Genomic DNA, 27,991 nt, shown 5'->3' with positions numbered 1-27,991 from the left:
CAACTCCATTTCACTCTATCTAATTCGTATACAGGGTATCTCTCAGCATTTCTTCAAAACCTCAATAATCCATTCAAGTCCCTCCTTACTCTCCTTCAACCCATACTTGTACGCCAACGGAAAGCAATGCATCTGATCACCCCAAGACAACCACTCTCCATCAACGCCTTCCTTTCTACATCTCTCTCTAAACTCAACAGCCTCTGGCCCAAGAACATCATGGGAAGCTGTGATACCGTGGATCTTGACATTATTCCTGATGCAGACGCCCAGGTCGGCATGGATGGGTGAGACTCGGGGATCATCGGCGGACCAGTCGAGCTTTTCATTCCTATCTGTTGTCTCCCTGTTCGTCCCGTTTTGTTGACTTACGTCCGAGTGGCCGGGAGCCCACGCACCGGCTGTTTCATTAATGGATGACTCGCTCAGAATAGGATCAACCTTGTCCACCTCTTTGATGTCGGGATGATTGTGACGTAAATCGGTAGTCGCAGTGATGGCGAGGATGGCAGATGGAGGTCGAACGACTTGTACATCTTGATCTCTCATTGTCCAAGTCACCAGGCATAGGGCGATGTTGCCCCCTGAACTGTCTCCAGCGACAATCACCCTCTCGCCAAGGTCAGATGATTCCTTCAACAAGACATTATAAGTCTTGCAGATGGCTGGGAATGCGTCTTGAACGGGGTCTTTGGGTGCTAGGGGATACGAGACGAGGGTAAGTCTAGTATCCTGCAGGCGGTTTATCATCTCTGCGCAGAATGTCCAATGTTGGCCTGTAGTTGTCAGTAGGGCTCCTACCAAGAAAATGGCCTACTTACCACTTGGAGGTGCTTGCCATCCGCCTCCAGCAAAGTACAATATCCTCCTGGCATAGGACCTCTTCTCTCCATCAGAAGACTTTGGAGTCATATCATACGTCCAGATATTTTCGACCTTGTTCTCTTGAACATCACATCTCTTCCTTGCTCCCCTCGACGGCTTACACCTCGTAGGATCAGCAGAGGAAACCTTTCCAATCTCTACCAGTTTTGGTTTAATGGGTTGAATAACATTATGAAGAATCTTCGTCGGCCAAGACCGCCCAGACCGTTCATCGACGTGGAACTCCTGATCATCTGAGCTGAACTCATCGTCTGAGTCCCGATAACCGTCAACGGTCGGGGGGTTGACAGTTTGGGTCGCCATCGGGAATAATGATATCTTGTAAGGTTGAACCCTGGAAATCGGGGATGATGGAGGGGTAACACAATAGTTGCAAAATAAAGCCGTCATTATTTTGATCAAGGGAGACCCTGAGTTGAAGAGATGGGCATACGTCATTGATCTGACATCATTGACTCCGCATGCGTGTAACGTCAAAACAGGCGTGACAAGTAGACTAGCTACATTTAGACAGCTTTGGCTGGATCTTTCGACAGCTGAAGATAAGGAAGTAATCACGATAGGACCCTGATTCTTTAATCCTTCAATTTAATTGAAGTTAATTATTGATGATGGACGCTTTGGCATTCGCTAATGCATAAAGGGACAGGCCAAGAGCTTGTTCGTTAGCAGTAAAATTGGATCAGGCCAAAATCTCCACAACACCAAGCTTTACGCCATCACGACCTCTTACCCGTCGCTTAATGAGATTTTTAATGTCGTGGATTGAACTGTGAAAGCGTACAAACACATCAGGCCTTGCAAAATAGAAATGATTGAATCGCTAAAAGAACTAAAAAAAAAAAAAAAAAAAAAAAAAAAAAGATACCGCTTGCCTGCTTCTTTGTTCAATCTGATGCCCATACGCTTCGCTGCGAAGCTATCAAAAGGAAATCACAAAGGCCCGCTCGTCGAAAAATAGATGTATCAATGAAACAACAAATCAGATGACCATAGTCATGTTAGTGTCTCTCCTGTGACAGGCCTGACAGCGAAGATCGTCTTCTAGCCGTCTCGGTTCGCATTCTTGCCTCAGCTTGCTTCACTGCTTCCTCCCAATCTGTAAAGTACAAATACATGGCCTCAAGGCCAGATACCCTGCAAAAAAGGTCAGTGACAAGTCGATGACAAGCAGAGGAGGATATAACTTACACAGCAAGACCCGCTGTTAGACCGACCCAGAGTCCAGCTAACCCCCAACCCAGTCCGAAACTGGTGCCGAGGGCAATTGGAAGAGCAACCACGTAGTATGCGAAGAGGTTGGCATAAGAGCCAATGGACTGGCGTCCGATACCGCGAAGAAGGCCGTGAGAGACGGCTGCTAACGCGTCAAAGATCTGCATGATTGCGCAGACGAGGATGACATTGGATGCGATGTCAATGACTTGTTCATCTTCCGTGAAGACGGCGGGAATTTGTCTTCTGAGGGTCGTGAATATCGTCAAGTTGATGCTCCCCACGATGAGTGCAGCGAAGATGGCCTGTAAAATCAGTCAGTTCGTATCGTGACCAAAATGAGACTAGACTCACCACTTTGGCTGTCACTCGGGCAGCCTTGCTCAAATCAGCCCCAATAAGGTTTGCAACTCGAGTCGAGGTTGCAATAGCCAACGGGAAGGGAATGTTGAAAGACATCGACGTGACGGTCACCAAGACCCCTTGAGCTGCCAGCTGCGCTGTACCAAACCGTCCTGCGGCAATGGTGAGAATCTCCAGCACAGAGAACTGGGCTTCGATCATGATCATTCCCGGCAAAGCTAACTTGATCATTGGGCCTGCGACAGTCAGAAAGCATGTCTTGTTGAGTTCGAACTTGGCTCACCCCAGTTTGTGAATGCCTTGCGGCTGAAACCCTTCCAGCACTCATAACCTTCAAAGAGCCGCACGTACAAAATGAGAAGAATTGGGAGGAGGTTATGGGTGACAGCCATGGCAATAGCGGCACCAGGAAAGCCCCATCCAAGCTTGAACACAAACAGCCAATTCTGCAAAAAGCTCAAAGGCGCTCCAACAAGAAGCGTATAAGTTGTAGCATGAAACAAACCTTGACTCTGCACAAACCTCTTTGCGCTTTCGAAGGCACTGACGCCAGGCATGCCAGCGATGAGGATACGCATGTACAAAGCTGCCAATTCTGTTGTGTGACCTGGACCAACGGCTGCGGCGAGAATAGGCTCTGAGAACCACCAAACGATAGCGATGGGAATCATGATCAGCCAGAGAACCCAGGTCATTCTTTGCGCCTGAAGGCCAACGAGATGCTTGTGGCCGGAGCCGTAGGCCTGTGCGCACAGGGTGTCGAGGCAGGTTGCCAGGCCTTGAACTGGGACGTAGTAAGTGATCGAGGCAGTCATCGTGGCCACTGAAGACGTTAGCATGTGAATCAGATTGAGCAAGACGCTGAATACTTACAGTTGACAGCGGCGAGCTCCTCCATTCCAAGACGACCGACTGTCAAGACAGAAGCGACGGTGACCGAGTAACTGTGATCGGTCAGTGTCATCACTCACTTGCACATCGTCGCGGCACTTACTGCAAGAGAAAAGTGACAATAAGAGGCAGCGCATATTGAATCAACGTCTTGGTCTCACGCTGCCACGTCGTCTCAATCTTATGCGACGCCAGCGCCTCCTCCCAACGCTTATGAACCTCATCCGGCCCCGGCGTCGGCGGAATTCCATCAAACCTCACAACTCTCTCCCTCAATAACGGCGTCGTCTCACCCGAATCTTCCGATGCGAAGAGTGGCTTATCATGATCGTGCACACGCGTACTAAACAGGTGCCGATACAGACGGCCAAGCTTCGTGGTCTTCCATCCTGTAGGAGGATGCTTCGGTGGAATGATATCGTTGTCGCGGAGGAGGGAGACTTCGGCGCGGAGGGATTGTTCAAAGTCGTGAGGATTTGGGGGCGGGATGTCGATGCTTGATGGGGGGACGGTTGAGAAGCCTTGACCGAAGGCGATGCCTGTTGGATGGAAGGCTAATTGGACATCGATTTCGTCTACGTATCGCGGGTCTTCGATGGCTTCTTCATCGCGGTGTTCATCTCCAGAGGAGCACTCGTCGATATCGCGATTGAGAATCTCCTCCACATTGGGAGTCGGGTCGATGAACGCCGGGGGAAATGTAAGATCGTCTGGAATAAAATCAGCAAAGATGGAATGTCGTCTTCCTCGACGTTCTCCGTCGGGATTGAGCGGTGAGCTTGTAGGTAGCGACATTTTGCTGAGATTGCAGAGCGCGATTGATGGACACCAGAGGCAGAGGCGGTGATGTTTTTACATCATCTCCACGAACACAATGACGTGACCCAGAAGTCAGATAACAAAGTCGGTGAAAGATATCCGATGTCAATTGATAAGAACGGGATGTCTGTGGCGTCCACTGGTACACCATTCTACTGCAAATGATGGTTTTTGGATGGCACCCTCAGCTTAGACCCCGCAGCACAATGACATGCATTCCTAGGACTAAACAAGGTTCAGGCGTTGCCGCTCGGACGGTTTGCCCCGAAGATAAGATGTGGTGTGTTACACCCAGAAACGCTTGGGGCTCGTCATTTGTGAGATGGATAAATCTAGATTCTTCATTGATCGGCGCTTTTTTGGTGTTTCTGACGATTGATGCAGCGATTGGTCTTCACGTGCGGCGATCATTGGTCGATGAGCGGATTGTGTACAGCGGCTCATTCGACGTCGCGTAGCTTGAGGAATTGATTGGAAAATGTACGGAGCTGAATGCTACAACTTCATCTTTAAAGACAGTAAGCCGTTGCAGTTTGCTAGTATAATTATCCCATTAGATAATCAGTCCTATTTAAGCCTATGATTCAATTACGACATAAAGTCCTTTAATAAATGTAGAGAATTTTGATAAATGTATATTAAAATTCAGAGAACTTTCACATGCAGCACTTGTGTAAAAGAAGCTTTATTAACAACCAAGACTTGTATTTCCTCAGTTGTATACACTAAAGAAGAAGCCCACAATGTGCGAGCAGTACAAACAGATTACAGCATCTGAATCTGTCAGTCACATCATACATATAGCCAGCAGGGTCTTTTGATACTGCAACAAATCGATCCGCCTTACTAATACCATACTGGATGTCGTCGATGTTTTACCCATGATACCACAAAGGTCACCACTCTAACATTCAGTTAGCGCCGCGTAGAATCCTCCAAGCGGAAGACGGGGATGCCAGATGCCATAAGAAATTTCAGAGGCGAAACGGCACCATCTGCCGCGAAACGGCTATATAAGTTGCCATCGGCATCCTTCTCATCGGTTGTAAGCACCATAGGGTTCTTATTAGGGTCGCCAACAAGGAAGCAAGGAAGAAGGGTATTCCCCCAGAGACCGTAGAAGTCGGCCCGGCTCACTTGTATGACGGTTAGCTGTTGGGTACCTTGTATGGTTGAGGGACTTAACTCACTGCTACCAGCTTCATCAACTGCAAGGCCTCGGGCAAGAGTTCTCTTCCAATGAGTGATAGGTGAGACTTCAGCATCGGAAGGATGCATACAGAGAAAGTCGGCCTGGCACATAATTTCACACAACACATCATCAATATTGGAAACAGCGCCGGGGGTGGCGGCGTATTGCTGCGAACTGATCTGCCCAGTCGCCCACTACTTCCGTTAGTACAATCTTAACACTGGGTAACCATCAACAATGGCACTTTACCTGACGTAGATACAACAGAGTGGGACGTGTGTCGATATCGGCCTGGAGATTTACTAGTCCTGGCTTAGAGTCTACGTGGAGCGGTGGTACGGCGTTCGAGCGCAGGACTACCAAGAACCAGTACGCCAAAGAAAGATGTAGCTTCCAGTGACTTTCTGGGAAGAACTCACCCCTGCGGGCAGCCCAATCAACATCCTGAGTGTCCCTCAATAGCTGGGTAACGGCGTTGATGTCGTCGCCAGGCCTGTAAATTCGGATGACAAGGCGATGGTGGCATCTCTCCGCATCGCCCGCAGGCATGACCGTGTTGTATCTTGCGGCTACCGCTCGTGCTCTCTGGTCCAGGCGATGCGCAAAAATATCTATCGACGCATGTGAGGGACCAGAACACAGCATCTGGCCGAGCTGAACCTGCATCGTCAGGGCTGCTGCAGCTCCGAAGGTTGTCTTTCCGGATCCTGGTGGCTGAGGAGATTTATGAGTATCAATCTGCGGTGGATGCGAAGGGAAATGAGGGACTTACGCCAATGATGAGACCAATGTTGAGCTCACGACCCATCAAATACTCGCGAAAGCGCTTTCTGTGATGGTACCGGCCTCTTCGATGATGCACTGCATTAAGTAACGATCATCATACAGTCTGTAACACATACTAGGCAGGGCGCCAATGCTCAAGCCGTTTGTCTTTCTGGATAGCACTTCGTAGAAGCCCGTACCGCGAACAACGGTCCTATGCAAATCCATCTGGAACATTACCCTATCGTACGTCTGCCTTTGGTTCGTATTGAGCATATGCGTTGCAATGAGATTTCCCGCACCGTCCAAAGCCATGCGCCACGCCTTTCGGTTTGTTGGGAGTGCGGATGGCGCAAACATACGCATGTTGTTGACCTTTCTTTCCACTTCTGCCATTCCCGAACCAAAAACGAGGGAAACGGAGTTCTAGTTCTGTGTTCCCTGTGCAAGAGCTTTATCGGCGGTTCGGCGGTTGGGATAGTGGCGGATGAGAATGCGCGGAACGGAGGCGGCGCGGACGCGTACGATAAGCTCGTGGTCCTGAATCGGATGTGTTCTCAGTTCAGGAGCCGAATTGTTGCTTCCTATGATCTTGCCCGTCCTACGAAGTGCAATCGTCAATTCATGTTCTGAGGCTCGTGAGAAACGTCAACTTACCAGAGAGCTGGCCCAGTATGTCCAGGAGTAGAGATATCATGAATCTTTACTTTGGTGAGAGGATTGCCTGCAGTCAGCCGCAGCCATGCGAGATCATGGAGTTCTCTCCATGCCTTAGGCACGGGGATCACAAGGTGGACGACATGGCATTCTGAGATCACACGAATTGGTGTGACAAAGTATGCAAGTAGTCGTTCTTCGGCAATCTGTAGCCACGTAAGGCCTTATTGACGTCGATGTGATGATGTAGTACATACTAGCTCAGCTTCCCGGTGTACCCAGAGAGTGTCCTGCATAACGCTTTGGTTTATGGCCGTGATATGCGCGTTGTCGTTGTCAAAGCTATCATGTTCATTAGTCCACGTGGTACTCCAAGTGAAACGGATTAACTGACGCATAACAAGGGGGGAAAGCTCTGCCTCTTTTCTTGTCAACGAGGGCCTTCATTTCTTGAACGTCGGCTGGCTGGCATGGGTAGCCATATGTAAATAGCCCAGGGAGATTTTGGTCCCCCATGCTCTCCCTACATGACGCGATAGGGAGTTCGACGATGAAGGAGAAGGCGCGCTGGTGTAGCACCTCGAGAAACGACACATTGTTGATTTTACCGTGGTAATTCACCCACCCTTGGAGTTTAGGGTCGGGAGAGTTGAAATACTCCTGTCTGTAGCCCTCGATCGTTGGATGGGAAGAATCGTCAAGTCTCACAATAAGGTAGGTGAAACCTTACCAGTCTTCAACCTTGGGAAATCTGGCCTGAATCACCGCCGAGACTGGCAGGTGACTGCAGGAAATACTCCCGCGCGGAAACTTTACTGTGATGGTGAAGTCTGACGGAACAGGCTTGTCGCTGCTGGGATCGTCTAGAATCAAGGGTCAGATGTGCTACATCAGCTGTTCTTGAACTGTCTCTCTTACATGCATAGCACACACCCCTCCCCTCTTTTTCACTCGTGACCTGGCCAAGGTCACGAGAAAAGATCAGGGTGAACCCAAAGTAAGGATTCACACAGGGAGGGGTGGCCGTTCCCACGCGTACTTCAACTTTTGTACGAAGACCGAGACTAGGAGTGGCAGTGATGATGTGACCAGCTTCACCGAAACTTAAATGAAGTCAGCATTGTATTCTTTTGGGGAGAAGAAGAACGAGACGAACAGCAAGGCGCAGAGCTTCATGTTGGAGTCGTTCGACATCTTGACGAGTTGGCTGGTCTGCGCTGTTGTGAGTACGGAAGTAGTTGATATTAATGGGGATGAAAGAAACTTGCCAACTTGAAGAAGGAAGAGAACGATTTTATACGGTCGCTGGGCAGTGGTCTGCGTAAACAATGCCAGTGGAACAGACTGTAGTGGGGGCACATCGAGCATCGCCCCAACCAGTAGAAATTGACAGCAGTTATGGGTCTGACGTATGAAGCTATGGCAGATTTCTTTGAGCTCGACTTAATCATGACTTATCAATCTAGGGACACTGTCAACAATGAATTATTTTTGGTGGCAGAATGAACATCACATATGGTACGAGTTCATCACTGCACACAGGCATGTTCAGGTGTCGATCATATTGGGACGAGTCGGTATAATCTCTACCTTTGGCACAGAGCACACCGTATCAGGAACATCTGCCCAAAATACAATACCTATCTTCAATGATTGGAAATCCGCTTTGGCGCAGTTGGCAGCGTGAACCGCGACAGCTAGAGGTTCCCTCAAGGGAGCCTGCCCGACGCCGTAGAGTCCAAGGTTCGAGTCCTTAAAGCGGAATACTTATATTTTTACGTTTACTCGCTCTACCTTGGATGGTATTGGCAGAGTTTTGCCAACCTCTCTTATGACTATGCCACTCTTTATTGTTATTATTAAACTCAACGGCTCTTAACCCCATGGAGTAATATATATAAATATAAGCACTATATATTATAACCAGAATATGCTTAAACTTTATTCAACCCTACCCTAAGAAAAGCCACCCTCTTATTTAGGACATGCCTTCCCTCAGGCTGGTGTACAAGGGCAGTTACCAAACACCTTTCTATCATTCACATCCTCCTTGGTGTAGTGGTGCATACGCCGAGCTGCAGCGCCTCCGGGGGCTGTTTGAGATATCGGCGAGGGGCAGAGTTCAATTCCTGCAGGAGGAATTCCTATTTTTGTCTTTGTCACTGAGAGCCCCCTGGTCGACGAAGATTGATTTGTAGTACGTGTTCAATATGACGACATGTACTATGGAGTAGTGACATGGCGCCTTATGTCTTTGGTAACAGATGGTCTCGTTTCTGAAGAGGCTTATTTATGTAGATTATTAGAGTATTTATTCCTTTGCTGGTATTTATGATCCTTCGCCTTGGTATGCGGATCGGTATTCAAGCAGTTAAGTCAAAGTGCTGTAACTCATCTCTGAGAATGAAAAAGCTGCCACTTATGCGCAATGGTAGGGCGCATCTCCAGAGATGTTTGGATATTTTGAAATTATCTCTCTAGTAATTCGTTGCTCAACACGGCGAGACCACAAGTCTAAGTTGGGATATATCCTGCGAGTCTTCGCGTTAGGGCATTCCCATTATGAACTCTTGAGGTGCTCAATCTCTTGGGTGATTGGCGGTGCGCTTCATGCGATAGCCTGGACTACAGTTTGCCACTCTCTTACTACAGCGTGGAGTTCTATCTACTCTCGGAAGCCGCACACAACGTGTGGGTTGGCAATCTCCCATGACTTGACTTGACGACCAACTTGATCCTGGTCGGGGAGTTTTCAACTGGGAAGTTCGAGGACAAGGAGAGAACACATTCCGCTAGCTGTATCAGGGTGGACGAAGAACCAAGGCGCAACACCAAGTTGTGCGGGCTAGCTTTGTCTTGTTCAAAATGCACTTCAAGTAATTGTTCGAAGAAAAGCTTCAGTAGCCTTTTCCGCGCCTGTATTTCGATTCTATCAGAGCAGGGGGGGGGGTACGTTCAGTGATTGCGGTCGTTTCAATCTGTGAACATGTTGCGGCGGGCGGAACAAGCAGAGCCGCTTCCCTGTTTGCAGTTTGATAGATTGCCAGCATCTGTGCGAACACATGTCGGTAGTCTCCCCTTACGCGTGTGTAAAGTGGCTTGTAAGTCAGTACACTTGACTGGTGTCCCGTGCGCGATCTTGGGCTGTGTCGTAGAGTGTGCTTCGTTATGGGCTCATGGCCAATCGCTGAAGCTTGCCTCATCTCGTGGCTGATTTGGTTACCAGGGCTTTACCGCTCCGTCAGACTAATAGACGCTGCAACTCGGTCGTTGTCCATTTCCTTGATCAGATAATTCACAGATAGGATACCTGGAAGCCAAGGCTGACCGGCCAGCTTCTGAGCCCTCATCCAAAAGGGGCATGGTGCGACCTGACAATCTCCTGCCCTCCCTCTGCCACTGGCAGCCTTCCAGCTTGTTTATCCTCCAAAGCAAAGCCCTAACCACTCGCTACACCTCGTTCTCCCCCGCACAAACCTCCTTCGTGCCTCTTAATCTTTGAACGGGAGCCATCGTCTTCATTTATCACCATATCTTCACTCCACCAAGCCAGCTGTTCGCTGTGCACTCAGTATCATTTCTACCCTCTCGATCACGCGTCGTCACTGCCTCAGTGCATGTGGGCTCTCGGCTGCTGACCTGAAGAGGAAGAACCACATCTCGCTCACAGTGAGGAGTCAGGCAATCTCCAGTATGTCCACCGACCCCGAGAATGGAGAAGCTTCAAGCTGACTGCAACCCAAGCACAAGCCGGCTGCCAAGGCCTCACTCTCCACAAGCCTCCCCTCCCCTTTCATTTCCTCTCGATGCCCTTTGCACTTCACGCCTGTTACCTTGCGATCTATCATCAGATGTCCCAGGACTGAGCCCTGGCTATTGTTACCGTGCACCATGACAAGCCTCATTCAACTATCCCTGCTATGCCCTTCCCTTGCAAATGCCCACGCGAATCTCGCGACAAATGGATACCTGTGAGAATTCCAGTTGTCGAGCGGACATGGGACAACACCTGCCATCAGGGTCTTCTCAACCAGCGCGGCTTCCAGGCGGCCTACAACCCAGCGGCCATTCCCGAGCTCCTCGAGCGTCTCAAGCAGGAGAATCACTCTGGCTCCGAAACTCAAGAGATCCTGCCATCCAGCTGCTCTCAAGAAAGCCAAGTGAAACAAGTGAGTTTGCCACTCTTCAATAATTAGCAACATCCTGACCTTTTCTTGTAACAACGACATCCTCTTCACCAACCTCCGGTGCGAGATCATGAATACCATCGCCATGAACATAATCATTTCTACCCCCCGTTGCTCAGGTTTCAGCTCTAGCCAGTGGCCAGTCATCCACAGAGCCCATTTGATTGCTCTACCGGCCAGCAGTTTGGGCTCCCTCCTGTGGCTTCAAACAGCCTTGTTGCACAGAGGGATGTTGGGTTCGGCAACCCCAACGGCTTTGGTCGCTTCGACCCTCGCCCGATTGCGGGCAGTCTCAGCCTTGGTAGCTTCATGATCAAGTCTCCAGCCCCCTTGACAGACAGACCGGCTTGATCGAGGTAGGGCACTGGACGCAGGAATCAGCTGTCAGGTCCATCAACTCAAAATAACACTCTCAAAAACACACCTCAGGCAGCATACCAACTACCCACACAATAGCCCTGTGTCGGGATCAGGGTGAATTGGGGGTGGTTATGAATAGGGGCCCGCATCGAGCGTGGAATCGATGTTGGGCCGAATCGAGCGAGGCATCTAACGGTGCCTGCGGGCGAAAGGGTGTCCTCAAAGCTGGGGCAGGTTGGGTGATGGGAACTCGGCGTCGGATCAATCCATTTGTATTCTCAGGCTGTATACAGCGAGATTACCAAGATGAAAGGCCAGGCCACCGAGTACATGACGAGCGTGGTGATTATAAGCTCTAAGCCACAGGTCTCAACTGCAAATAACACATCTAGCTCACAATGATGAGTACATGACGAGTCCGTTCCCATGCATGGAGCCTTTTGTGATGCAATCCAGAGAAACAAGTAAGCGTGATGTTTCTACAAGTGATACGATGTTTCTGGCAGATACGCAGAGAAAGAAAAGCGCGTAGTATCCTTGTGAGCCATGGAGATTGAGGCCTCTTGTGAGTTTGGCTGTCGGATGCTTGCTAGGATTTGGGAGCCTGGGGCGTGGCATGAATCACTCTCATCTCCTTACCGTCAAGATTCACCTTCCGCTTAAACTCCATTTCCAGCAGACGTTCCACTGAATAACTGTAAGCACAATCTAATTTCGCCTAAAAGGCTGTTTCATCTCACTGACACATGGTGACAACGGTAGTTGAAGCCAATACATCTCTTTCCTCGCTTATATTTGCACAACAATCCGTCCCTTGAACGCCGCATCCTCATAAATCTCAACAATATCAGGAATCTTCTCAAACGGCAACACTGTCAAATGCGACCTCACGCCCGCCTCCTCCACGACCTTCATCATCCTCTCCGTCGCCGCTCTCCCCGCCACGTAACTCCCCTTTATCGTCAACTCTCGAAACACAATCGGCGCCGCGTCGAACTGCCATGGATTCTGAGGAAGACCCAGTATTCCCAGCGTGCCTTTAATCCTCAGAATACTGAGCGCCCAGCGATTCGCTTCTAACGATGGGGTGCAGACAACCGCTGCTGCGACGCCCTCGCCGTTTGTGAAGTCATAGATGGCTTTTGATGCCGCTGCGATGTCGGAAGAATCCACAACAAGGTCAGGCTTCAGTGCTGAGTTCTCCACGTCTGATGCTAACTGTCGACCAGCTTCTCTGCTATCCACCGCAACGACCTTGAACCCGAGCGCTTTTGCGAACTGCACACCCAAGTGCCCGAGTCCACCAATACCCACGATCGCTATTGTCTCCCCTCTGCTCACTCCCGCTGTGGCGCCCTCAAGACTTCCCCATACTGTCGCTCCCGCACAAGTGAGCGGCGCAGCTTGCTCAAACGAGATCGAGTCCGGCAGTTTCACGGTTGTCTCCGGGTCAGCAGACGCATACTCCGCAAACCCTCCATCGTGCAAGAAGCCAGCTGTTTCTCGGTTATCACAGAATCTGGGATCAAGCTCTTCGCCTCTCCTTTGCGTCAAGCGACATCCTACACATGAGCTGCAAGCATGCTTGAAGTTGAGGACGCCAACACGATCGCCGACTCTGAGATCACCTTGGTAGTTGCTACCCAATTTGGCAACAACTCCAGCTATCTCATGAGATGGTATGAGGCCGATTGGCGCTGGTCTCTCGAACTCGCCTTGCAATACTTGCAGGTCTGAGTGGCAAAATCCAGCAGCGTGAACCCGCACGAGAATGTCTGTGTCTCGGATGGAGGGCAGTGGACGCTCCCCCAAGGCATACGGTTTGTTATACTGGGAATTGTTAGCGCTCATTCATTCCGACTAATTCTTTGTAGTCATGCTCACCTCCGCGATATACGCCGCTCTCATTTGAGATGGCAATGCAGTGTTGGACGCCATCGTGATTGCTTCTCTTCGTTTCACAAAATTCCCCGGTGTCAATCTCGAAAATCAACAACAAGCCTCTCTACTGTTACAAATCCGCAGAACCGATTGCCGTGTTATCTCCCGGCCTGGGCTCTGTCGCCACCCTACGTTATCCGTCATGTCATGGTGTTGGAGTACCCCAACAGGGATCTTGGGGTAAGTCTCCAGCCATGGTCAAGGTACTCCAACAGCTTGAGTGGACCACGAAACGGGTTGAGATTAAGAACAATATCCTGAGAAATGGCGGGGTTACTTTATCTATGTTGATAAACTGATAAGTTTACCTCTAGGTTGTGATTGTCTTGGCTAGTACGTTTCGACACCTCACGCCATTCCGCCTCGATCGACGCCGCAGCCATGTCTGTTTTCTTCAAAGAGATTCTACCGTATGTCGACTCTTGAGCCGAATCATCACAGGGTATGAACAAAAACTAATAACTGTTTGCAGTGGTAACCCTGTTCAAGCAGGCGACGTCGAGGCCCTACTCGACCCCATCAATCTCACCATCCGCCCCGAAGAATCATCAGAATACCAACTCCTCCTCGCAGCTGTTCATGACTGCGCAGAACGTGTCTCCAATCTCCCCGACTATCAGCCCGTCCCGGATATCGAAAGATTCCCCCGTCAAAACATCCATCTTCCCGAAGAACACGAGCAAAGCTATGGTCATGCCTGGGCGCATCGTTTCATCATCGAAGGCGACAAGTCGTCGCGCTCTGCATTGGCGGGGAAGTCGGTTTGTCTGAAAGACTGTATCGCTGTAGCTGGTGTGCCGCAGTTCTTTGGAAGCGATGCGTTTCCCGCTTGGACACCGTCAACTGATGCCACTGTTGTCACGAGAGTCCTTGAAGCAGGGGCTGTGATTACGGGAACAGCGACATGTGAAAACTTCTGCAACTCGACATCATCTTTCACAAGCGCCCAAGGAACGATCGATAACCCGCGCAAAGAGGGATATTCCGCTGGTGGTAGTACCTCTGGAGGCGCAGCCCTTGTCACGGGCGGTCTGGCCGATATAGCAATTGGTACAGATCAAGGAGGCAGTATCCGTGTACCAGCCTCGCTATGCGGTTGCGTCGGGTTCAAGCCAACGCATGGACTTGTCCCATATACAGGTATCACGAGTGGCGATCAGATTGATGATCATGCCGGACCCCTCGCCCGGACAGTTGACGAAGCTGCTGCTTGCTTGGACGTCATTGCAGGATACGACGGCATTGACGACCGATCACTTGGTGCACCATCAGCAGGATCTTTCGACTTCTTGGGCTCATTGGCCGGTGTATCCGTCAAGAACCTCCGAATCGGCGTTCTGAAAGAAGGCTACGACAATGATCTGGTACAGCCAGGTGTAAAGCAAACCTTTTTCGACACAATAAACCGACTCAAATCTCTCGGTGCTACTGTCGAAGAGGTTTCGATTCCCCTTCATAAAGAAGGCCCTTCAATATGGACCATCCAGCAACGCATATCCGGTTCGGCAGGCATCCTGGGCCAAGCTAATGGCCGCCGAGGTCTTTACCTGACAGAGTTCGAGCAAGCCCGTCTTCCATGGACATCTTCTGAATTTGAGAAGCTCTTTCCTTCCACCAAGAACACTGTCATCAACGGCATCTATCTCTCACGCAATTTCCCCGGTCTCTATGCAAAGACAGTCAACATCGGTCGGCAAATACGCGATGCATACGAAGCAAAGTTCAAAGAATACGACGTCATCATCATGCCAACAACACCCTTCGTCGCACCGCGTCACGGCTCACGAGAGTCTGTGCTCAAGTCATTCGAGCCGAGCATTGGGATGACGAACAACACTGCCATCTTCAACGTCACGGGTAATCCCGCTCTGTCGCTCCCTGTTGGTTGGTCAAAGGCTGTTGATGATGAGAGTGTTTTGTTGCCAGTTGGATTACAGATCGTTGGTGGCCTCTGGCAAGAGAAAAAGGTTCTGAACGTTGCGAAAGCGCTAGAGAGTAGTTTTGACTGGGAGCAGGAGGGAAAGTCTACAGTTGAAGAGACGGAGGATGTGCTGAACGAGGTCCGACGCGTCAGAGAATCTTCACATCTGTAGAGGCCGGTGTTTGGCGCCTTTAGAAGGAGCATCACTATATTGTTATGCAGATTACCTTTGATCATTTGCCGCGCGTGCTTGTTGAACGCTTTACATGACAAGTTACGGGATTTCGCCTAGACCTTCAGAATCTCATCTCGTCTTAGTCTAAAGCTGCTAATATCTCTTCGTAATTTTCTCTAACTTTTGCAATATCGTCGAAACCTCTACGTACCCATCCCCGATCAAGTTGTCCGTTCTCCAGGATGATATGTGATTAACGCGATACCGTGTTATCTCTGCCCTATTCTGTTAGTTGATTATCTGCCCGCGATGACACCCCAAAGATAACGCTATCAGACGCTACTCCAAGCCTGCCCCACCCACGACTCCATGATAAACGATGCACTACCCCATTCGCCCCCTCCGTCACGATTCCTCTCCAACTCTTGGAGTCATTGCTGCAGAATGGGTGACAACATTGGCACATACGACACTCCAAACAAGCGACAAAGAGTGGGTTACAATGGGGCTGGAGTCAATCTACGCATGTGTCCACATTGCGGGCGCACCTTCAAACGAACGGAGCATCTCGAGAGGCACGTCAGAACACGTGAGTCTTGTGATCTGATTGAAGATAGGGTAGCTGATTTGATGTAGATACCAAAGAGAAGCCGTTTTTGTGCCATTGCGGGGCGTCATTTGCAAGACGCGACCTGCTCACGCGTCATCAAAGGCTAGCCGAGCATGAGGGCGACGTCCCATCGCCTGAACCTGCCCAAGGTAATGTGACTGTCGTACAACAAGGGAATGATAGCATCGGTGATCCAGACTTGGCTGCGGCTGTGTCACTCTCCGGCCTAAGTGTTGACCCATGGTTCTGTGCAAGAACACAGCAGCCGATGCAGCTTCCTGTTGCTGTTCCTCAGACAGTGAATGAACAAGTGCAACATCAACCGAGTGCAGACGATGGTCAATTCGTTCCCAACTTTCTGTCACCACAGATGCTTGACAGCGGTCAGTACTCTCAGTCCCATCTATTTCTCGATCAACACAGCTGACTTAGAAAAGGCGTCGACTTTGACACCCACTTTCGCGAGTTCACCAGTTTCCTCGACGGCGTTGGACTCTCGGCTGAGTGGAGCCCTTTCTTCGGCGACCCTGACAGGCATGAGGAACCCATCGATCCCGGGCTTACGCAAGACGATAATGAAGAGACCTCTCCCCGGCAAGGAGCTCCAACCCGAGCTGGGACGCCTTTCAGCTCATGGCTTCCTTCTGCACCTACGGGTAATCGGATATCCAACTATGTCTCTGACACCGACAGTAAGTCTTGGCTTCAGACCTTGATCGACGTGATCACTCACACGGACAGATCCAAGGGCTATTGACCCTGAAACACGACCGTTTAAAGTCACCGAAGAGCAAAGATTGAAACTCAAAACATCTATCCTTGACCACTCGCATCTCCTGGACCCAGCCTTTTGTGTCCCATCGAGACACGCTCTCACGCGTTATGTGACCTCTTTCTTCGGCGGCTTTCATACCCATATGCCGTTCATTCACATACCGACATGGCAGATCAACGATCACTCACCTGAGTTGATCTTCGGCATCGCCGCCATCGGAGCGCAGTACTGTTTCGAGTCGAGAGCCTCAGAGAGATTGTTCTTCGCTGGAAAGGCTCTACTGATGGAGAGACTGAGAAGGGACGCAGACTCATTTGGTGTGTCCTCAGTTCCTATACCGCATGCCGTACCACATAATGGTCGTCGGAGCGATGCTGGCAACGATGCAGCGGTCGAAACTATCAGAGCTTTGATCACCCTCATGGGCTTCGCAACATGGGAACCCAAAGCATCAATGGTCCAGGAGTCCTTCGCATTGCAGGGCATTCTCACTCAGGTCCTTCGAAACTCTGGCCTTGAGGACGTCGATGAGCCCGCATCGCCAACACCATCAGATCAACCAAGCGACGGCAACTCACTCTGGCACGAATGGAAGACGTGGATCAAGCAAGAGTCGAACAGGCGCTCAAAGCTCATCGGCTTTTCCTTCCTTCATACCCACAGTATCGCTTACAACGTCTATCCAACACTCCGTAGTAACGAGATTGGTCTGCGACTACCATGCTCTACAAAGGAGTGGAAAGCGCCAACTCCAGCCTTGTGGCGTATTGCAACAAAAGAGATCCAAGAGCCACAGTTGTTCTTCCGAGAAGCGTTGTCATTGCTGCTTAAGAACAAGAATGACACAGCGCCACTATTGCCAATTCCTACGCCACTAGGCAATTATGTCCTGCTCCATGGCCTACTTCAGAGAATACACATCGTACGAGATCTGAGCCTTCCGGTGACCAGCAGCTCGGCTGTCCTTCCGAGCGAAGAGGTTGAGAAACTCGAACGAGGTTTGCGCTCGTGGACTTCGTGCTGGCAACAAGCCCCAGAGTCAACCCTCGACCCGAACAACGAGAACGGACCGATCCCTTTTACTTCCAGCTCCCTTCTGTCATTAGCATATGTGCGCATATATCTGCACTTGGGTCCATACAGACAACTCGAGACACGGGATCCGCAGCGTATCGCCAATGCCATCGCAGGCAGCCCCGATATCGAGAGGAGTGACGGCGTGATTGCCGCACTCCTCTACTCGGCTCACATGATTGGAATCCCGGTCCGCTTGGGCGTTGACCGTGTTGCAAGAAGTCAAGCCTTCTTCTGGAGTGTGAGGCACTCGCTCTCTGGTCTGGACTGCGCTGTACTATTGAGCAAATGGCTGTCAAAACTTGGGGAAACACTTGCCGAGCACCCGCTGAGTGGTAAGTCTGCTTTTGATTGAAAGCCCCAATACTTGGTCCTAACAGATATCTCAGATAGCGAAGACAGGATCTTGCACTGGGTCAGATGCATCGTCGAGGAGGCATACACGGTCGTCGACTTTGATCAAGGCGCTGACACGGATAACCCAACTCTTCTGGACTTCCGAGATCCAAGCAACCTATGCCTGGCAGTTTTGAAGATATGGGCACATTTCTTCAAGAGTAACACCCAATGGCCTTTCATCAACATCATAGGTGTTGGGTTGGAAAAGTATCGGGAAATACTTATTCACAAGAACATCGGCTGATATCTTCACCTGACAACATAGGCTCTTGAAACGCTTTATTCATGACTACCAATAATACCCTACTTCTGTTCCTGAGCCTTGGGCATAACAGCTCCCTTTGGGGGCTTATTCTTCTTCTTGAACTCATCACACATCTGCTCCATCGTCACCCACTCAACACCTTCATGCTTGTTGATGTACTCAATCAACCTGTCTACTGTCAGCTTGAACTTCACCTGGAAGACTTTGTCGTTTACCTCTCGTGCATCAGCAGAGCATGCGGCCGACCGGAAACATCCGGATGAACTGTAAGAGGAAACACGCAGATCTCATCGGGATCATCGGCGTATTCGCGGTAGAAGTAGTCAAAGTGATCTCGCCACAGATCTTCAACATCTCGAGAGTTGACCCAGCCGTGGCTGTTGGGGGCGTCTTTGATGAACATCATGGGAGGAAGGCTATCAAAGTGTCAGGGTCAGTCACAGCCGCATTCTAAAATACGAGATGAACATACTGTGATAAACGTTAGCTGTCAAATCTCGTATTAATTACTGGAAAGACTCACCTCATCCAAATACCAGTTTGCTGGAATCTCAACAAGTCCTGTATCCTGCCCCTTTACCAATGGCTTCATCCAAGTCTCAGCCTTTTGCTTATAGTCGATCTTGGTCCAGCTATCATTAGTGCGTAGCCAGTACATATGGCAATCGTCATGAGACATTGAGTGATCATACTCGATGCCATAGCTCAGCATCAGATCGACGCCCTCTTTACTAGTCTCCCACCAAGGGGCGACGCTTCCGCGAGGAGGCTTGCCGCAGAACTCTGTAAGCATCTTGTGAGTCTTTTCCAAGACATCACGTTGTTGCTCTAGTGTCATGTCGGAAGGATTCTCATGAGAGTAACCTATCGGATCGCCGTTAGTTGCAAGGGTTAATGCTAGATAGTCACATCACGAACCATGGAGCCCTATCTCATGCCCGGCATCACGGACCATTGCGCATTCTTCGGGGAAAGTCTCGAGACTGTGCCCGGGGATGAACCATGTCGCCTTGATGTTGTACTTGTCGAACAGCTTCAACATTCGGCGAGTTCCATGTGTTCCTGCGAACAAGCCACGGGAGATATCGCTGGGTGAGTCTTCACCTCCATAGGAGCCGAGCCATCCAGCGACGGCGTCAACATCAACACCGTACGAGCATAGAATACGCTTAGGCATGGTGGCGTTTGTTTTGGTGACAATGGAAAGGAGTGGGGATCAGTTCAGGACTGGAACACGATATGCAGGTGCAATAGTGATGTGAAAAACCTCTAGGAAGTCAAGGGTTCAGATAGCTGTGGCTAGAAATACGTCAAGATTCTAGAATCTGGACCCTCAAGAATCACGCATGCGGCAGTCTCCCCCGCGTCTCCAACCCAAAGATTCGCCAATACCGATAACTAATAGAGGGGTAATGACGCTTATCAGCCACTACTCTATCATGGGGTATCATTCACCCCAGAACTAATCTCACGCTAGTCTCCAACTCCAACGCTATGCTCCAACTCTCTTATCACTCTACGAGTCAGGATCTTCCCCAGAGTTTTACGGGGGTTGTTTTTACCCCAGACCTTATCATTGGACTTTGATGAAGCATCCACAAGGAGATATTGCTGGGTTCTTGATAAAGTTGAGCTTGGCGAGGACTGCCGGTGTTGATCGACAAGTGATAATAGACAGGTCGATCCCATCGTTTTTGAGTCCTGCATCATCAATCTTATTTCTTCATCAATCTCTTATGAACATTACTTCGACCAATATGAGTTCTTCTGAAGGAGAGAAAGGCGAGAAGCAGTCTGGTGGTATGCTCAGCAATGGAAGCATTGAGCTTGGAAGACAGGAGGGAGTTGATGATGGAGAGGTCTTTCAGAAAATTCCTGGAAAGGTTGACTTCCGCACTGTCGGGTGGATTCAGGCCTCTGTCATCTTTCTGAAGGGTAAGTGGTTGTAACATGTCTTTGAATCTCAAGCTAACTCTTCAAGTCATTTTCGCAACTGGCGTCCTCACAATCCCGAGTGCCATGTTCGTCCTTGGTGCTCTCCCTGGCGCCATTAATGTCCTTGGGTGGCAAGGTCTCAACACCTACTGTGCCATTGTCCAAGGAAACTTCCGAAACAGACATGCCGGCTGCCACAGTATCGCCGATATGGCGAATGTAGTTGGCGGCACTTGGCTAAAGGGTAAGAAAGCCTGACTGTATTATATGCACAAAGACTAATAGTCACCGTTTCAGAGGTCGTTGGAGTTTTGTTCCTCGTCACATATGCGATTGTGGGCGCGTCAGGAATCTTCGGTACCTCTGTTGCGCTTAACGTTCTTAGCAACCATGCTATCTGTACCAATTGGTTCATGTTAGTGGCGACCATTGCTGTTCTTATTCTTGCTAGTGTCCGCAAGTTTGAGAACATTGCTTGGCTCACCTGGGCTGGTTTTTTGACAGTTTACGTCGCTGTTTTCATCGTCGTGTAAGTCTCTCACATCCCTTATTCTTTTTTTTCCCTCTGACATTTCTTAGCGTCGGCGTTACAACCCTCGATCGACCTGCTGCTGCTCCTCAAACCGGAGACTACGACTTCGGCTACCATGTTATCGGCCATCCCACTTTTGTTGCGGCCATCACGTCAGTCTCTACAATCTTCTGCAGTGGTGCTGGAACTTCCGCCTTCCTGCCAGTCATCTCTGAGATGCGCCGACCTCGAGACTACAACAAGGCCGTCTACCTCTGCATGGGTATCGTCACTGCTTCATACCTGACTTTCTCGCTTGTCGTCTACAAGTATTGCGGTCAATGGGTTGCTTCGCCATCTCTAGGAAGTGCAGGCCCAACCATCAAGAAGGTCGCTTATGGTATTGGCCTCACTGGTCTCCTTGTCAGTGCCTGTCTGTATGTCCACGTCGCAGCTAAGTACCTCTTCGTTCGACTCCTTCGACACTCAGAGCACTTCCAGAAGAACACCGTGGTCCACTGGGCAGTTTGGCTGGGATGCACTACTGCCATGTCGGCTGTTTCGTTCCTCCTCGCTTCTGGAATCCCTATCTTCAACTACCTCCTGGCTCTCGCAGGAAGTCTAACCTTTTCACCTCTCGCACTCGGTCTGCCTGGATATCTTTGGGTGTACGATCACCAGCACTATCGAAAGGGAAAGATGTGGCAGGTTATTGTTTACTATCTGAACTGGTTGATGATTGCGCTTTCTGTGTTCTTGACTATTGGTGGAACTTATGGTGTTATTCAAAACATCATCGATGCTTATTCACAGGGACTTATTGGAGGAGCCTTCAGTTGTGAGAACAATGATAGGTAGATTCTTATGACTCAAGCCTAGTATACAGTTTTAAATTCAAGCTTATTTAGTCCATTGCCCCCCTTTTCCATGGCAGAAGTATTTCAATATTGCTGTAATAGAGCAAACGGTGATTACAGATGCCTTTCGGGCAATCCGCCTATCGCACCAAGCGTGGCAATACACAGGATAACAGGAGGGCAGGGGAGAAGCCGCTGGAGATGGTCTGATCTAATATTCGTTAGGCCCCAGATGCATTCGGTAGTCTTGGTGTAGAGGCGGCAGGTTCTTTATATTAGTCAGTAAAGTATTACTCTCGGTAGGGGCCTGACTTCTGAGCTAACTATTGGAGCCTATCTTCCGTCTAATATGGAACTTTCAGGCTTCGCGGTCTCTCAAAGACATGTCAAATGATATCATACTCTGTTCGTTTATCCAATATGTAACAGCCATCGTGTGTGAAGCATCCAGTGTGATAGCACGTGCATTTATGCTGTTGAATCCCAAAACCTCTTATTTCATAAATCATGTATCTAGTTCCTCCAACGCCAAACTCTATTGTGAAGATCATAATCCCAAATTTCGACTCGTTGCGCTTTGTTCGCTCGCGCTGCAAGCGTCTGGATTCGCCAGTTCGTGGGAAACGCGTATATGAGTTACCAACTCGATCTCGTCATCTCTAACGCCCCATTTCGCATACGACGATGGCGGGGCTTGTCCTTTATGTGTGCCTGTCTTGGATGTTTGTCCTACTCCGATCCGTGTGTGGTTGCCGTAGCCGCTGAGCTGGTGTGAAGACGAGCGATTTGTAGACTTTTTCGACCGTACGATGAATGTTCGAAGGCCCGGGAGACAAACGACTATAACGGCGGTACTCATTTCGGCGAGAGATAACGTATCTATGCACTAGGTCAGCTTGTGCATGTGAAAGAGGGCTTTGGTGTCAGAACGTACTGCCGGCTTCGTCTTCGAGCTCAAAATCGGTCACATTGTACGCGATGAATCGGGAAAGGCTGACTATCAATGTGATGGTTCCCAAGGAAAAGACGCCAATGAGACCAATCTTTTGTTCTTTTCGCAATCTCAAGTGCTTCAGCAGGAAGAATGGATAGATAAATACTGAGCCCATATTAGAAACGTAAAAGTAAACGAGGCATTCGAAACATACTTAGCAAATCCGTCGAGAAGTTGAGAGCCCACTGGATACAGAAGGAAGGATATGAGTTCCACGCTGATTTTAGCTGATTCTCGATAGACCTGATGATGCCAGTCAGTTCATGAGCTTTGGCAAGACTACAATTGGACTAACCAATTATCGGAGAAGGGCAGGCATATGAGAGTGTTCGTAAGAACCGATGCAAGCAGAGCGCAACCGAGATAAATCGAGATTCCGAGTAATGCTCTTCTCAAGGTTTCCAGAACCCTGGGAATTAAAGTCCAGTAGAAGAGAACAATGGATATCTTGGGGAAGTAAATCCCAGTATCAAAGAAGTACTCAGCTACCAGTACAGTCTGTAAGAAAGTTTATCAGCATCATGATTTCCCATTCACAGCCGCTGTGTCGTCATACTTTTAAGTACTCAACCGAGTTAACTACGAGTTCTGCTCCGACCGCGGGGTTATCGATGAGGATTTGGAGCGCGAGTGTTGAGCAGATGAACCATCCTAAGCTGAAGACCCATCCTAGCCATGCAAAGATATCCGACAGGTTGAGTAAGTTCTGCTTAAGGAGGTAATGCGCCCAGGTTCGTAGAACAAGGACAGCTAATGCCAAAACAAGCAGTACTGCTTGTATAGCCTACGCAAGTTCAGTTAGTACCAAGGAATGTGAACCCAAGTAATCTGAGTAGTATGTGTTCGACAAACCTACAATAGAAGTATTGATATTCATTGATGCTTGGCTGGCGGCCACAGCCTCGGTTCTACCGCCGAACAGAGATGCGACAGGAAGGGGACATGGGTAAATGAAGAAGGAAAATTCCGCTGGCGGACGGCAGCACATTTAGCTTTTAACGTTTCACTGAAACCAACCACTAGACTTTAGAGTTTAAAGCTTGGCTTAGCTAGAACTCGGCACTATTCTCGATGGGGTTGTACATGTCTGAGCGCTTTGATGGCGTGGCACATGCTTGCTCGGAGTGATCCGATAACAGCATTCGACAAGTCCCTCCTCTGAATTAGACCTCGGCTGCATACCTGCCAAAGTATTGTACCGCAACAGAAGATAAATATGGTAATTGGTACCTATAGCTTTGACAAGAGCCTTGAAAGGAGTCTGTCCGTAGAGATGTACAACATATCGATAGCCATTGCATACCAAAACGTCAAGTCCGAGTGGGACCGTAGATTTCGGCCCGCTTGCTGATCCTGACGGATCGACTTGGCGCCAATGCCAGGAAGATGAACATGGATTCTTGAAACAGCATGTACAATTTGTGGTGAGAAGAACTGCAAGTGTGGCGCGCTTGAACTGCTGTGCATAACTGGCTGGAACAGCAGTACGACACGGCATTGATCAGCGCATTACATGCCTACTGTACCTCCTCTGCAAATCCGGACGTGGCTTGGATTGTGTGTGGACATACAGGTGAAGGAGGCAATCAGTTCAAGGACGCCGTAATCTCAATGTGGTTAGGATGCGCTTGATAAGCTCCGTGTCCCCCTATCTCGCAAGCCATCATCTCTTTTCAGCTAGAAGCACCAACCAACCACCTTCTGAGATAGGCAACAGGTTCCAGTGGCTGACGGACGCACATGCAACCATAAACTTGCGCTACCAAAAATTTTATAGCGCCAGGGGCAAAGGCTCCTGAGACATGACTCGGGGCAATAAATGTCTTAGGTCAACATCAGGAGGGCCAATTCCGCGGCTTTGCCAATTGAAAGTGTCTATCAGAAGGGCAATTTGCGGCTGAGACATGTGGCTGAAAGTTTCTATCGCTCGCTCGTGACAACTTCGTTAAATTTGGAGGACGGTGATGATGAATCCATATACGCGGTCGTCACAAGAGAACAAGTGATAGTTATACCTCCACTCTTTCAAACTTGTATAGACCAAACTTTCTGCTTCCAGTCCCTCCAAAGCTGTCAACTATGCACTCTTGCTTTCCAAGTCCGTCACTATGAAGCAATCACCAAGATATGCGCTACGCATGATGACCCCGTCAATGATATCGTCACAGTCGACAATCCGTGGTGGCATTTTTCCGTGAGATCGTAACAATTGGGTTGTATTTCGACAAATGTAAGTATCTCGCTTTACACTTGTTGTGTTTAAACCTCCTCCCCAGCCTTGATCATCTCATACGCTCGTTTCACCTCAGGCAACGCCTGGACACGATCCAACCACGCCTTCACCTTTGGATAATCATTCAAACTCAAACCAGCATACTCATACTGTCTCATCCAAGGCTCAAAGTGAAAGTCAACGACATTCGGCCTATCCCCGGCCAAGATCCAGTCTCCACCGTGTTTCTTCAGCTGCTCCTCCAAAACTCCAAAGCATCGATAGGCCTGGGCTTGATATCTCTCATATGCATTCTCATTCTTGACGTTGTTATAATGACGAAACCAATTACACTGACCTACTGAGTGTTAGTTTCGACGTGTTGCCTAGATATACCTCGTAGAGAGATAGTAGTGAGGGTTCTTGGAAAGTTAGCTTACCTAAGAATGGCCCGAGAGTGCTAACAAGGAAGCTGGTCCACGCGTCGACATCAGCTCGTCCTTGCTCACCAGCTTCCTGTCGTGCACCAAACTTGTTCTCGGTATCATAGACGCGGAGGATGTAGTTCATGCATGCAAGAGATTCCCAGCTGGTTACATTCGTATTGGGATCTTCCAAAGCTGGAACGCGGCCATTGGGGTTGATCTTGAGGAAGCGTTCACCCTTGACACCATTGGGTGCATCTCCAAACTGCCAGAGCTTGACGGCGTATGGGATGTTGAGAGCCTCAAGGAGAATGGCCACCTTGAAAGGGTTGGGGCCGGTGGTATGGGCGTGTAGGATGAGGGGCTTGATAGAAGACATGTTGAATATTGGATGTTTTGAGATTTGAGACCCTGTAACTTTCTTATATAGAGCGGTTCGTTGATATGGCTGCTGATTGCCACGGTGCTGGGTACAAACTTATATACTTGTTGAAGGGAACACGAAGTCTAGAAGCTACTGCTGGTGGAGATGATTTGAAATCACGTCTCAAACTACGTTATGAGGTTTCACTGGTGCTATCCCGACCCATCTCGTCAATGCCGACGAAGAATTGGTAACGATGATTGGTGGACTGCAACATCATGACATAGGTAGTGGAGATGAATGGGGTCGCTACGACCAAAATGGAGTTGGAGGCCAATACATAAGGTATCTACTTTCGGTCTGCAAACCATTACTTCATGAAATGCCCAGTAACTCAAAGACATTGCCAAAGCTAACATGAATTGCCCCAAAAAGCTGGTCGGACCAGAGCGACAAAGGACAAAAAGATGGTAGAAGTGGAATCTAACCACTGAAGTTGGACGAACAGGGAATCGAACCCTGGACCACTCCCAGATTATTCTGATGAATCATGCTAAGGGAGTATTATACCACTAAACCATTCGCCCGAACGATTTCTGATTGGTTGAGGGATTGCTCACTGTTGCAGAATATGATTGAACCTCAAACAGTTCATTGAAAGAGAATTCTATTACAGCGACAGCTGCAACTAATTAATGACATATCCACCATCAACCATCATCGCAGATCCCTGCACAAAGCTAGCCTTACTACTGGCAAGAAACAATATGCAATCAGCCACTTCCTGCGGGCTACCCATTCGTCCCATCGGAGCGATGTTGATTGCGGGACTCAAGACATCAGCTTGAGGTCGGGTCATCGCTGTGTCAATGAGACCAGGACAAACGGCGTTGACACGAATCAGATCTTTGGAGTACTACACAAGTCAGTAACTTTACCAAATATTATGACGGCGAGGAACATACATCAATAGCATCGCATCTTGTCATGCTAATTACGGCTGCTTTACTACCGCAGTAGGCCGCTGTCATTGACAAGTATTAGCACAAAAGTCCGATATGAGCTAATATATTCTCACTTACGTGCTGCTGGCCGACCAACCACTCCCAATTGTGAGGCGATATTGACAATGCTTCCTCGAACACCAGGTCTTCCATCATGCGTAGGGAGAGGGTCTTGCTTGAGCATACATTTAATAGCAGCGCGAGAGGATAGCCAACATCCGCGGTAGTTGACATTATTGATCATATCGAATTCCTCAACGGAAGACTCATGAGACCTCTTGTTGTTGCTCAACACGCCTATGATACCATCAGTCGTTAACAAGCCACTCTTCAGTATCAACACAACTCTTACCAGCACCATTGACAACATAGTCTACTCTGCCGAATGCTTTGATAGTTTCACTATATAGGTTCTCAATGTCTTCCTCTTTGGAGATATCTGTTGGTACAGCGAGGACCTGGACATCCCGGAAGGTCTCTTTAATGGCCAATTCTGTGTCGTCGAGCTTTTTTGCATCACGGTCAACTATAACAATTTTCTTACATCCTTCTCGTGCAAAGGATAAAGCTGTCTCGCGTCCGATACCTTACAACGAGTTAGCTGAATCGGCAAAGGTTACAGGGTCCTTACCCGAGGCAGCCCCAGTCACGAGTGCAACGCCGTTGAAGATCGACATATTTGTTAGTCGACTTTGAGAGTTCGTTAATAGTAGGTTAGAAAAGCTCTAGATTGGACTGGGGGGGACTCTGAACGTGGCGATACCGGCGTAGTTCTTATCTCATAGTTACAGAGTAACGTACGTGCTGTGATGCTGCTGACGCTAAGCTCCAACGTTATCGTTATCGGTGTTATCTTATCTCTAAAGTGGAGTTACTCCAACCTGTGGGGTGAGTTGGAGTCGCCCTCCAAGACCCTCCATCAATCGCCCCAATGCAGGGTAGGGGCATTGTCATGGGCATGTTCGGTTTTAACACGCTTACATCAATCACCAGAATCTGTCAACTCAATGGGTTTCTCACGTATTATTCTCTGAAGTCTGATTCTCGAAATAGTTGTATTAACTGGATGGGTTGGACGTTGGCTGGAAAGATAAATGATCTGAAGGAAAAATATGTCACGCTGACTGAGAATTTTTATAAACAACTTAATGGTGCACTGCCCGTTGGTTTAACAAGACCTCAATTAACTACTCTT

At 49.2% G+C, this 27,991-nt stretch overlaps 11 protein-coding genes and 3 non-coding genes across 14 annotated transcripts; 5 read left to right on the top strand and 9 right to left on the bottom strand.

Moving 5' to 3' along the window:
- Positions 1-7: 7 nt before the first annotated feature.
- Positions 8-1,188, bottom strand: FOBCDRAFT_325001 (alpha/beta hydrolase fold-domain-containing protein; the record flags this gene model as incomplete). Its single annotated transcript, XM_059612125.1, has 2 exons — positions 8-776; positions 822-1,188. 2 exons carry the CDS (start codon positions 1,186-1,188, stop codon positions 43-45), a joined length of 1,101 nt encoding a protein of 366 aa, XP_059463688.1. The 3' UTR covers positions 8-42.
- Positions 1,189-1,752: 564 nt separating this feature from the next.
- FOBCDRAFT_266092 (mate-domain-containing protein) lies at positions 1,753-4,149 on the bottom strand (the record flags this gene model as incomplete). The annotated part of the gene is made up of 6 exons (XM_031193897.3): positions 1,753-2,022; positions 2,077-2,405; positions 2,455-2,699; positions 2,747-3,286; positions 3,337-3,407; positions 3,458-4,149. The coding sequence occupies 6 exons, from the start codon at positions 4,147-4,149 to the stop codon at positions 1,887-1,889; spliced, it is 2,013 nt and encodes a 670-aa protein (XP_031030518.2). The 3' UTR covers positions 1,753-1,886.
- Positions 4,150-5,088: 939 nt separating this feature from the next.
- Positions 5,089-8,333, bottom strand: FOBCDRAFT_246102 (uncharacterized protein; the record flags this gene model as incomplete). Its single annotated transcript, XM_059610738.1, has 14 exons — positions 5,089-5,309; positions 5,364-5,559; positions 5,615-6,079; positions 6,138-6,211; positions 6,241-6,519; positions 6,656-6,686; positions 6,838-6,993; positions 7,045-7,129; positions 7,182-7,512; positions 7,573-7,650; positions 7,706-7,890; positions 7,944-8,004; positions 8,056-8,104; positions 8,301-8,333. 14 exons carry the CDS (start codon positions 8,331-8,333, stop codon positions 5,089-5,091), a joined length of 2,244 nt encoding a protein of 747 aa, XP_059468206.1.
- Positions 8,334-8,447: 114 nt separating this feature from the next.
- Positions 8,448-8,551, top strand: FOBCDRAFT_t295. The gene has a single exon. It is a non-coding gene; the product is annotated as a tRNA-Cys (tRNA).
- Positions 8,552-8,831: 280 nt separating this feature from the next.
- On the top strand, positions 8,832-8,928 carry FOBCDRAFT_t296. Its single transcript has one exon. It is a non-coding gene; the product is annotated as a tRNA-OTHER (tRNA).
- A 1,779-nt stretch (positions 8,929-10,707) lies between these two features.
- On the top strand, positions 10,708-11,325 carry FOBCDRAFT_282510 (uncharacterized protein; the record flags this gene model as incomplete). The annotated part of the gene is made up of 2 exons (XM_059611620.1): positions 10,708-10,956; positions 11,158-11,325. The coding sequence occupies 2 exons, from the start codon at positions 10,708-10,710 to the stop codon at positions 11,323-11,325; spliced, it is 417 nt and encodes a 138-aa protein (XP_059466424.1).
- A 798-nt stretch (positions 11,326-12,123) lies between these two features.
- On the bottom strand, positions 12,124-13,272 carry FOBCDRAFT_193637 (chaperonin 10-like protein; the record flags this gene model as incomplete). Its single annotated transcript, XM_031193893.2, has 2 exons — positions 12,124-13,164; positions 13,219-13,272. The coding sequence occupies 2 exons, from the start codon at positions 13,270-13,272 to the stop codon at positions 12,124-12,126; spliced, it is 1,095 nt and encodes a 364-aa protein (XP_031030514.2).
- Positions 13,273-13,656: 384 nt separating this feature from the next.
- On the top strand, positions 13,657-18,473 carry FOBCDRAFT_266090 (amidase signature domain-containing protein; the record flags this gene model as incomplete). The annotated part of the gene is made up of 7 exons (XM_059611373.1): positions 13,657-13,685; positions 13,748-15,335; positions 15,708-15,960; positions 16,008-16,364; positions 16,419-16,673; positions 16,762-18,165; positions 18,211-18,473. The coding sequence occupies 7 exons, from the start codon at positions 13,657-13,659 to the stop codon at positions 18,471-18,473; spliced, it is 4,149 nt and encodes a 1,382-aa protein (XP_059468205.1).
- On the bottom strand, positions 18,398-19,777 carry FOBCDRAFT_193629 (uncharacterized protein). The gene is made up of 4 exons (XM_054707863.2): positions 19,413-19,777; positions 19,031-19,358; positions 18,710-18,910; positions 18,398-18,662 (listed from the first exon to the last, which is right to left on the bottom strand). Exons 1-4 carry the CDS (start codon positions 19,669-19,671, stop codon positions 18,533-18,535), a joined length of 918 nt encoding a protein of 305 aa, XP_054563838.1. The 5' UTR covers positions 19,672-19,777; the 3' UTR covers positions 18,398-18,532.
- Positions 19,778-20,251: 474 nt separating this feature from the next.
- On the top strand, positions 20,252-21,798 carry FOBCDRAFT_254665 (transmembrane amino acid transporter protein-domain-containing protein; the record flags this gene model as incomplete). The annotated part of the gene is made up of 4 exons (XM_059611137.1): positions 20,252-20,429; positions 20,476-20,673; positions 20,715-20,958; positions 21,009-21,798. 4 exons carry the CDS (start codon positions 20,252-20,254, stop codon positions 21,796-21,798), a joined length of 1,410 nt encoding a protein of 469 aa, XP_059466423.1.
- A 263-nt stretch (positions 21,799-22,061) lies between these two features.
- On the bottom strand, positions 22,062-23,729 carry FOBCDRAFT_234567 (uncharacterized protein). Its single transcript, XM_031193887.3, has 6 exons — positions 23,648-23,729; positions 23,348-23,575; positions 23,087-23,289; positions 22,946-23,034; positions 22,732-22,896; positions 22,062-22,676 (listed from the first exon to the last, which is right to left on the bottom strand). Exons 1-6 carry the CDS (start codon positions 23,666-23,668, stop codon positions 22,345-22,347), a joined length of 1,038 nt encoding a protein of 345 aa, XP_031030508.2. The 5' UTR covers positions 23,669-23,729; the 3' UTR covers positions 22,062-22,344.
- Positions 23,730-24,986: 1,257 nt separating this feature from the next.
- Positions 24,987-25,870, bottom strand: FOBCDRAFT_254663 (glutathione S-transferase). The gene is made up of 2 exons (XM_031193886.3): positions 25,444-25,870; positions 24,987-25,361 (listed from the first exon to the last, which is right to left on the bottom strand). The coding sequence occupies exons 1-2, from the start codon at positions 25,805-25,807 to the stop codon at positions 25,051-25,053; spliced, it is 675 nt and encodes a 224-aa protein (XP_031030507.2). The 5' UTR covers positions 25,808-25,870; the 3' UTR covers positions 24,987-25,050.
- Positions 25,871-26,289: 419 nt separating this feature from the next.
- Positions 26,290-26,379, bottom strand: FOBCDRAFT_t290. The gene has a single exon. It is a non-coding gene; the product is annotated as a tRNA-Ala (tRNA).
- A 101-nt stretch (positions 26,380-26,480) lies between these two features.
- On the bottom strand, positions 26,481-27,495 carry FOBCDRAFT_324991 (uncharacterized protein; the record flags this gene model as incomplete). The annotated part of the gene is made up of 5 exons (XM_031193885.3): positions 27,428-27,495; positions 27,149-27,382; positions 26,875-27,093; positions 26,758-26,816; positions 26,481-26,708 (listed from the first exon to the last, which is right to left on the bottom strand). The coding sequence occupies exons 1-5, from the start codon at positions 27,471-27,473 to the stop codon at positions 26,481-26,483; spliced, it is 786 nt and encodes a 261-aa protein (XP_031030506.2). The 5' UTR covers positions 27,474-27,495.
- Between the last annotated feature and the right edge of the window lie 496 nt (positions 27,496-27,991).

Source organism: Fusarium oxysporum, chromosome XII (assembly GCF_013085055.1).
Source record: "Fusarium oxysporum Fo47 chromosome XII, complete sequence".
In the NCBI taxonomy this organism is placed as follows: Eukaryota; Fungi; Ascomycota; class Sordariomycetes; order Hypocreales; family Nectriaceae; genus Fusarium; species Fusarium oxysporum.
Note: the sequence above shows the minus strand (reverse complement) of the source record. Positions and strands in the feature narration are given on the sequence as shown.

What these genes read in the sequence shown, in the direction of transcription:
- FOBCDRAFT_193629 (XM_054707863.2), bottom strand. Translation starts at nt 19,671, where the DNA reads ATGCCTAAGCGTATTCTATGCTCGTACGGTGTTGATGTTGACGCCGTC. An exon ending in GCATGAGATAGGGCTCCATG is followed by an intron (nt 19,359 to 19,412) that starts GTTCGTGATGTG and finishes GCGATCCGATAG; the next exon opens with GTTACTCTCATGAGAATCCT. An exon ending in GTTGAGATTCCAGCAAACTG is followed by an intron (nt 18,911 to 19,030) that starts GTATTTGGATGA and finishes ACACTTTGATAG; the next exon opens with CCTTCCTCCCATGATGTTCA.
- FOBCDRAFT_234567 (XM_031193887.3), bottom strand. Translation starts at nt 23,668, where the DNA reads ATGAATATCAATACTTCTATT. An exon ending in ACTCGGTTGAGTACTTAAAA is followed by an intron (nt 23,290 to 23,347) that starts GTATGACGACAC and finishes ACTTTCTTACAG; the next exon opens with ACTGTACTGGTAGCTGAGTA. An exon ending in CTTCTCGACGGATTTGCTAA is followed by an intron (nt 22,897 to 22,945) that starts GTATGTTTCGAA and finishes ATATGGGCTCAG; the next exon opens with TATTTATCTATCCATTCTTC.
- FOBCDRAFT_254663 (XM_031193886.3), bottom strand. Translation starts at nt 25,807, where the DNA reads ATGTCTTCTATCAAGCCCCTCATCCTACACGCCCATACCACCGGCCCC. An exon ending in CACTCTCGGGCCATTCTTAG is followed by an intron (nt 25,362 to 25,443) that starts GTAAGCTAACTT and finishes AACACTCAGTAG; the next exon opens with GTCAGTGTAATTGGTTTCGT.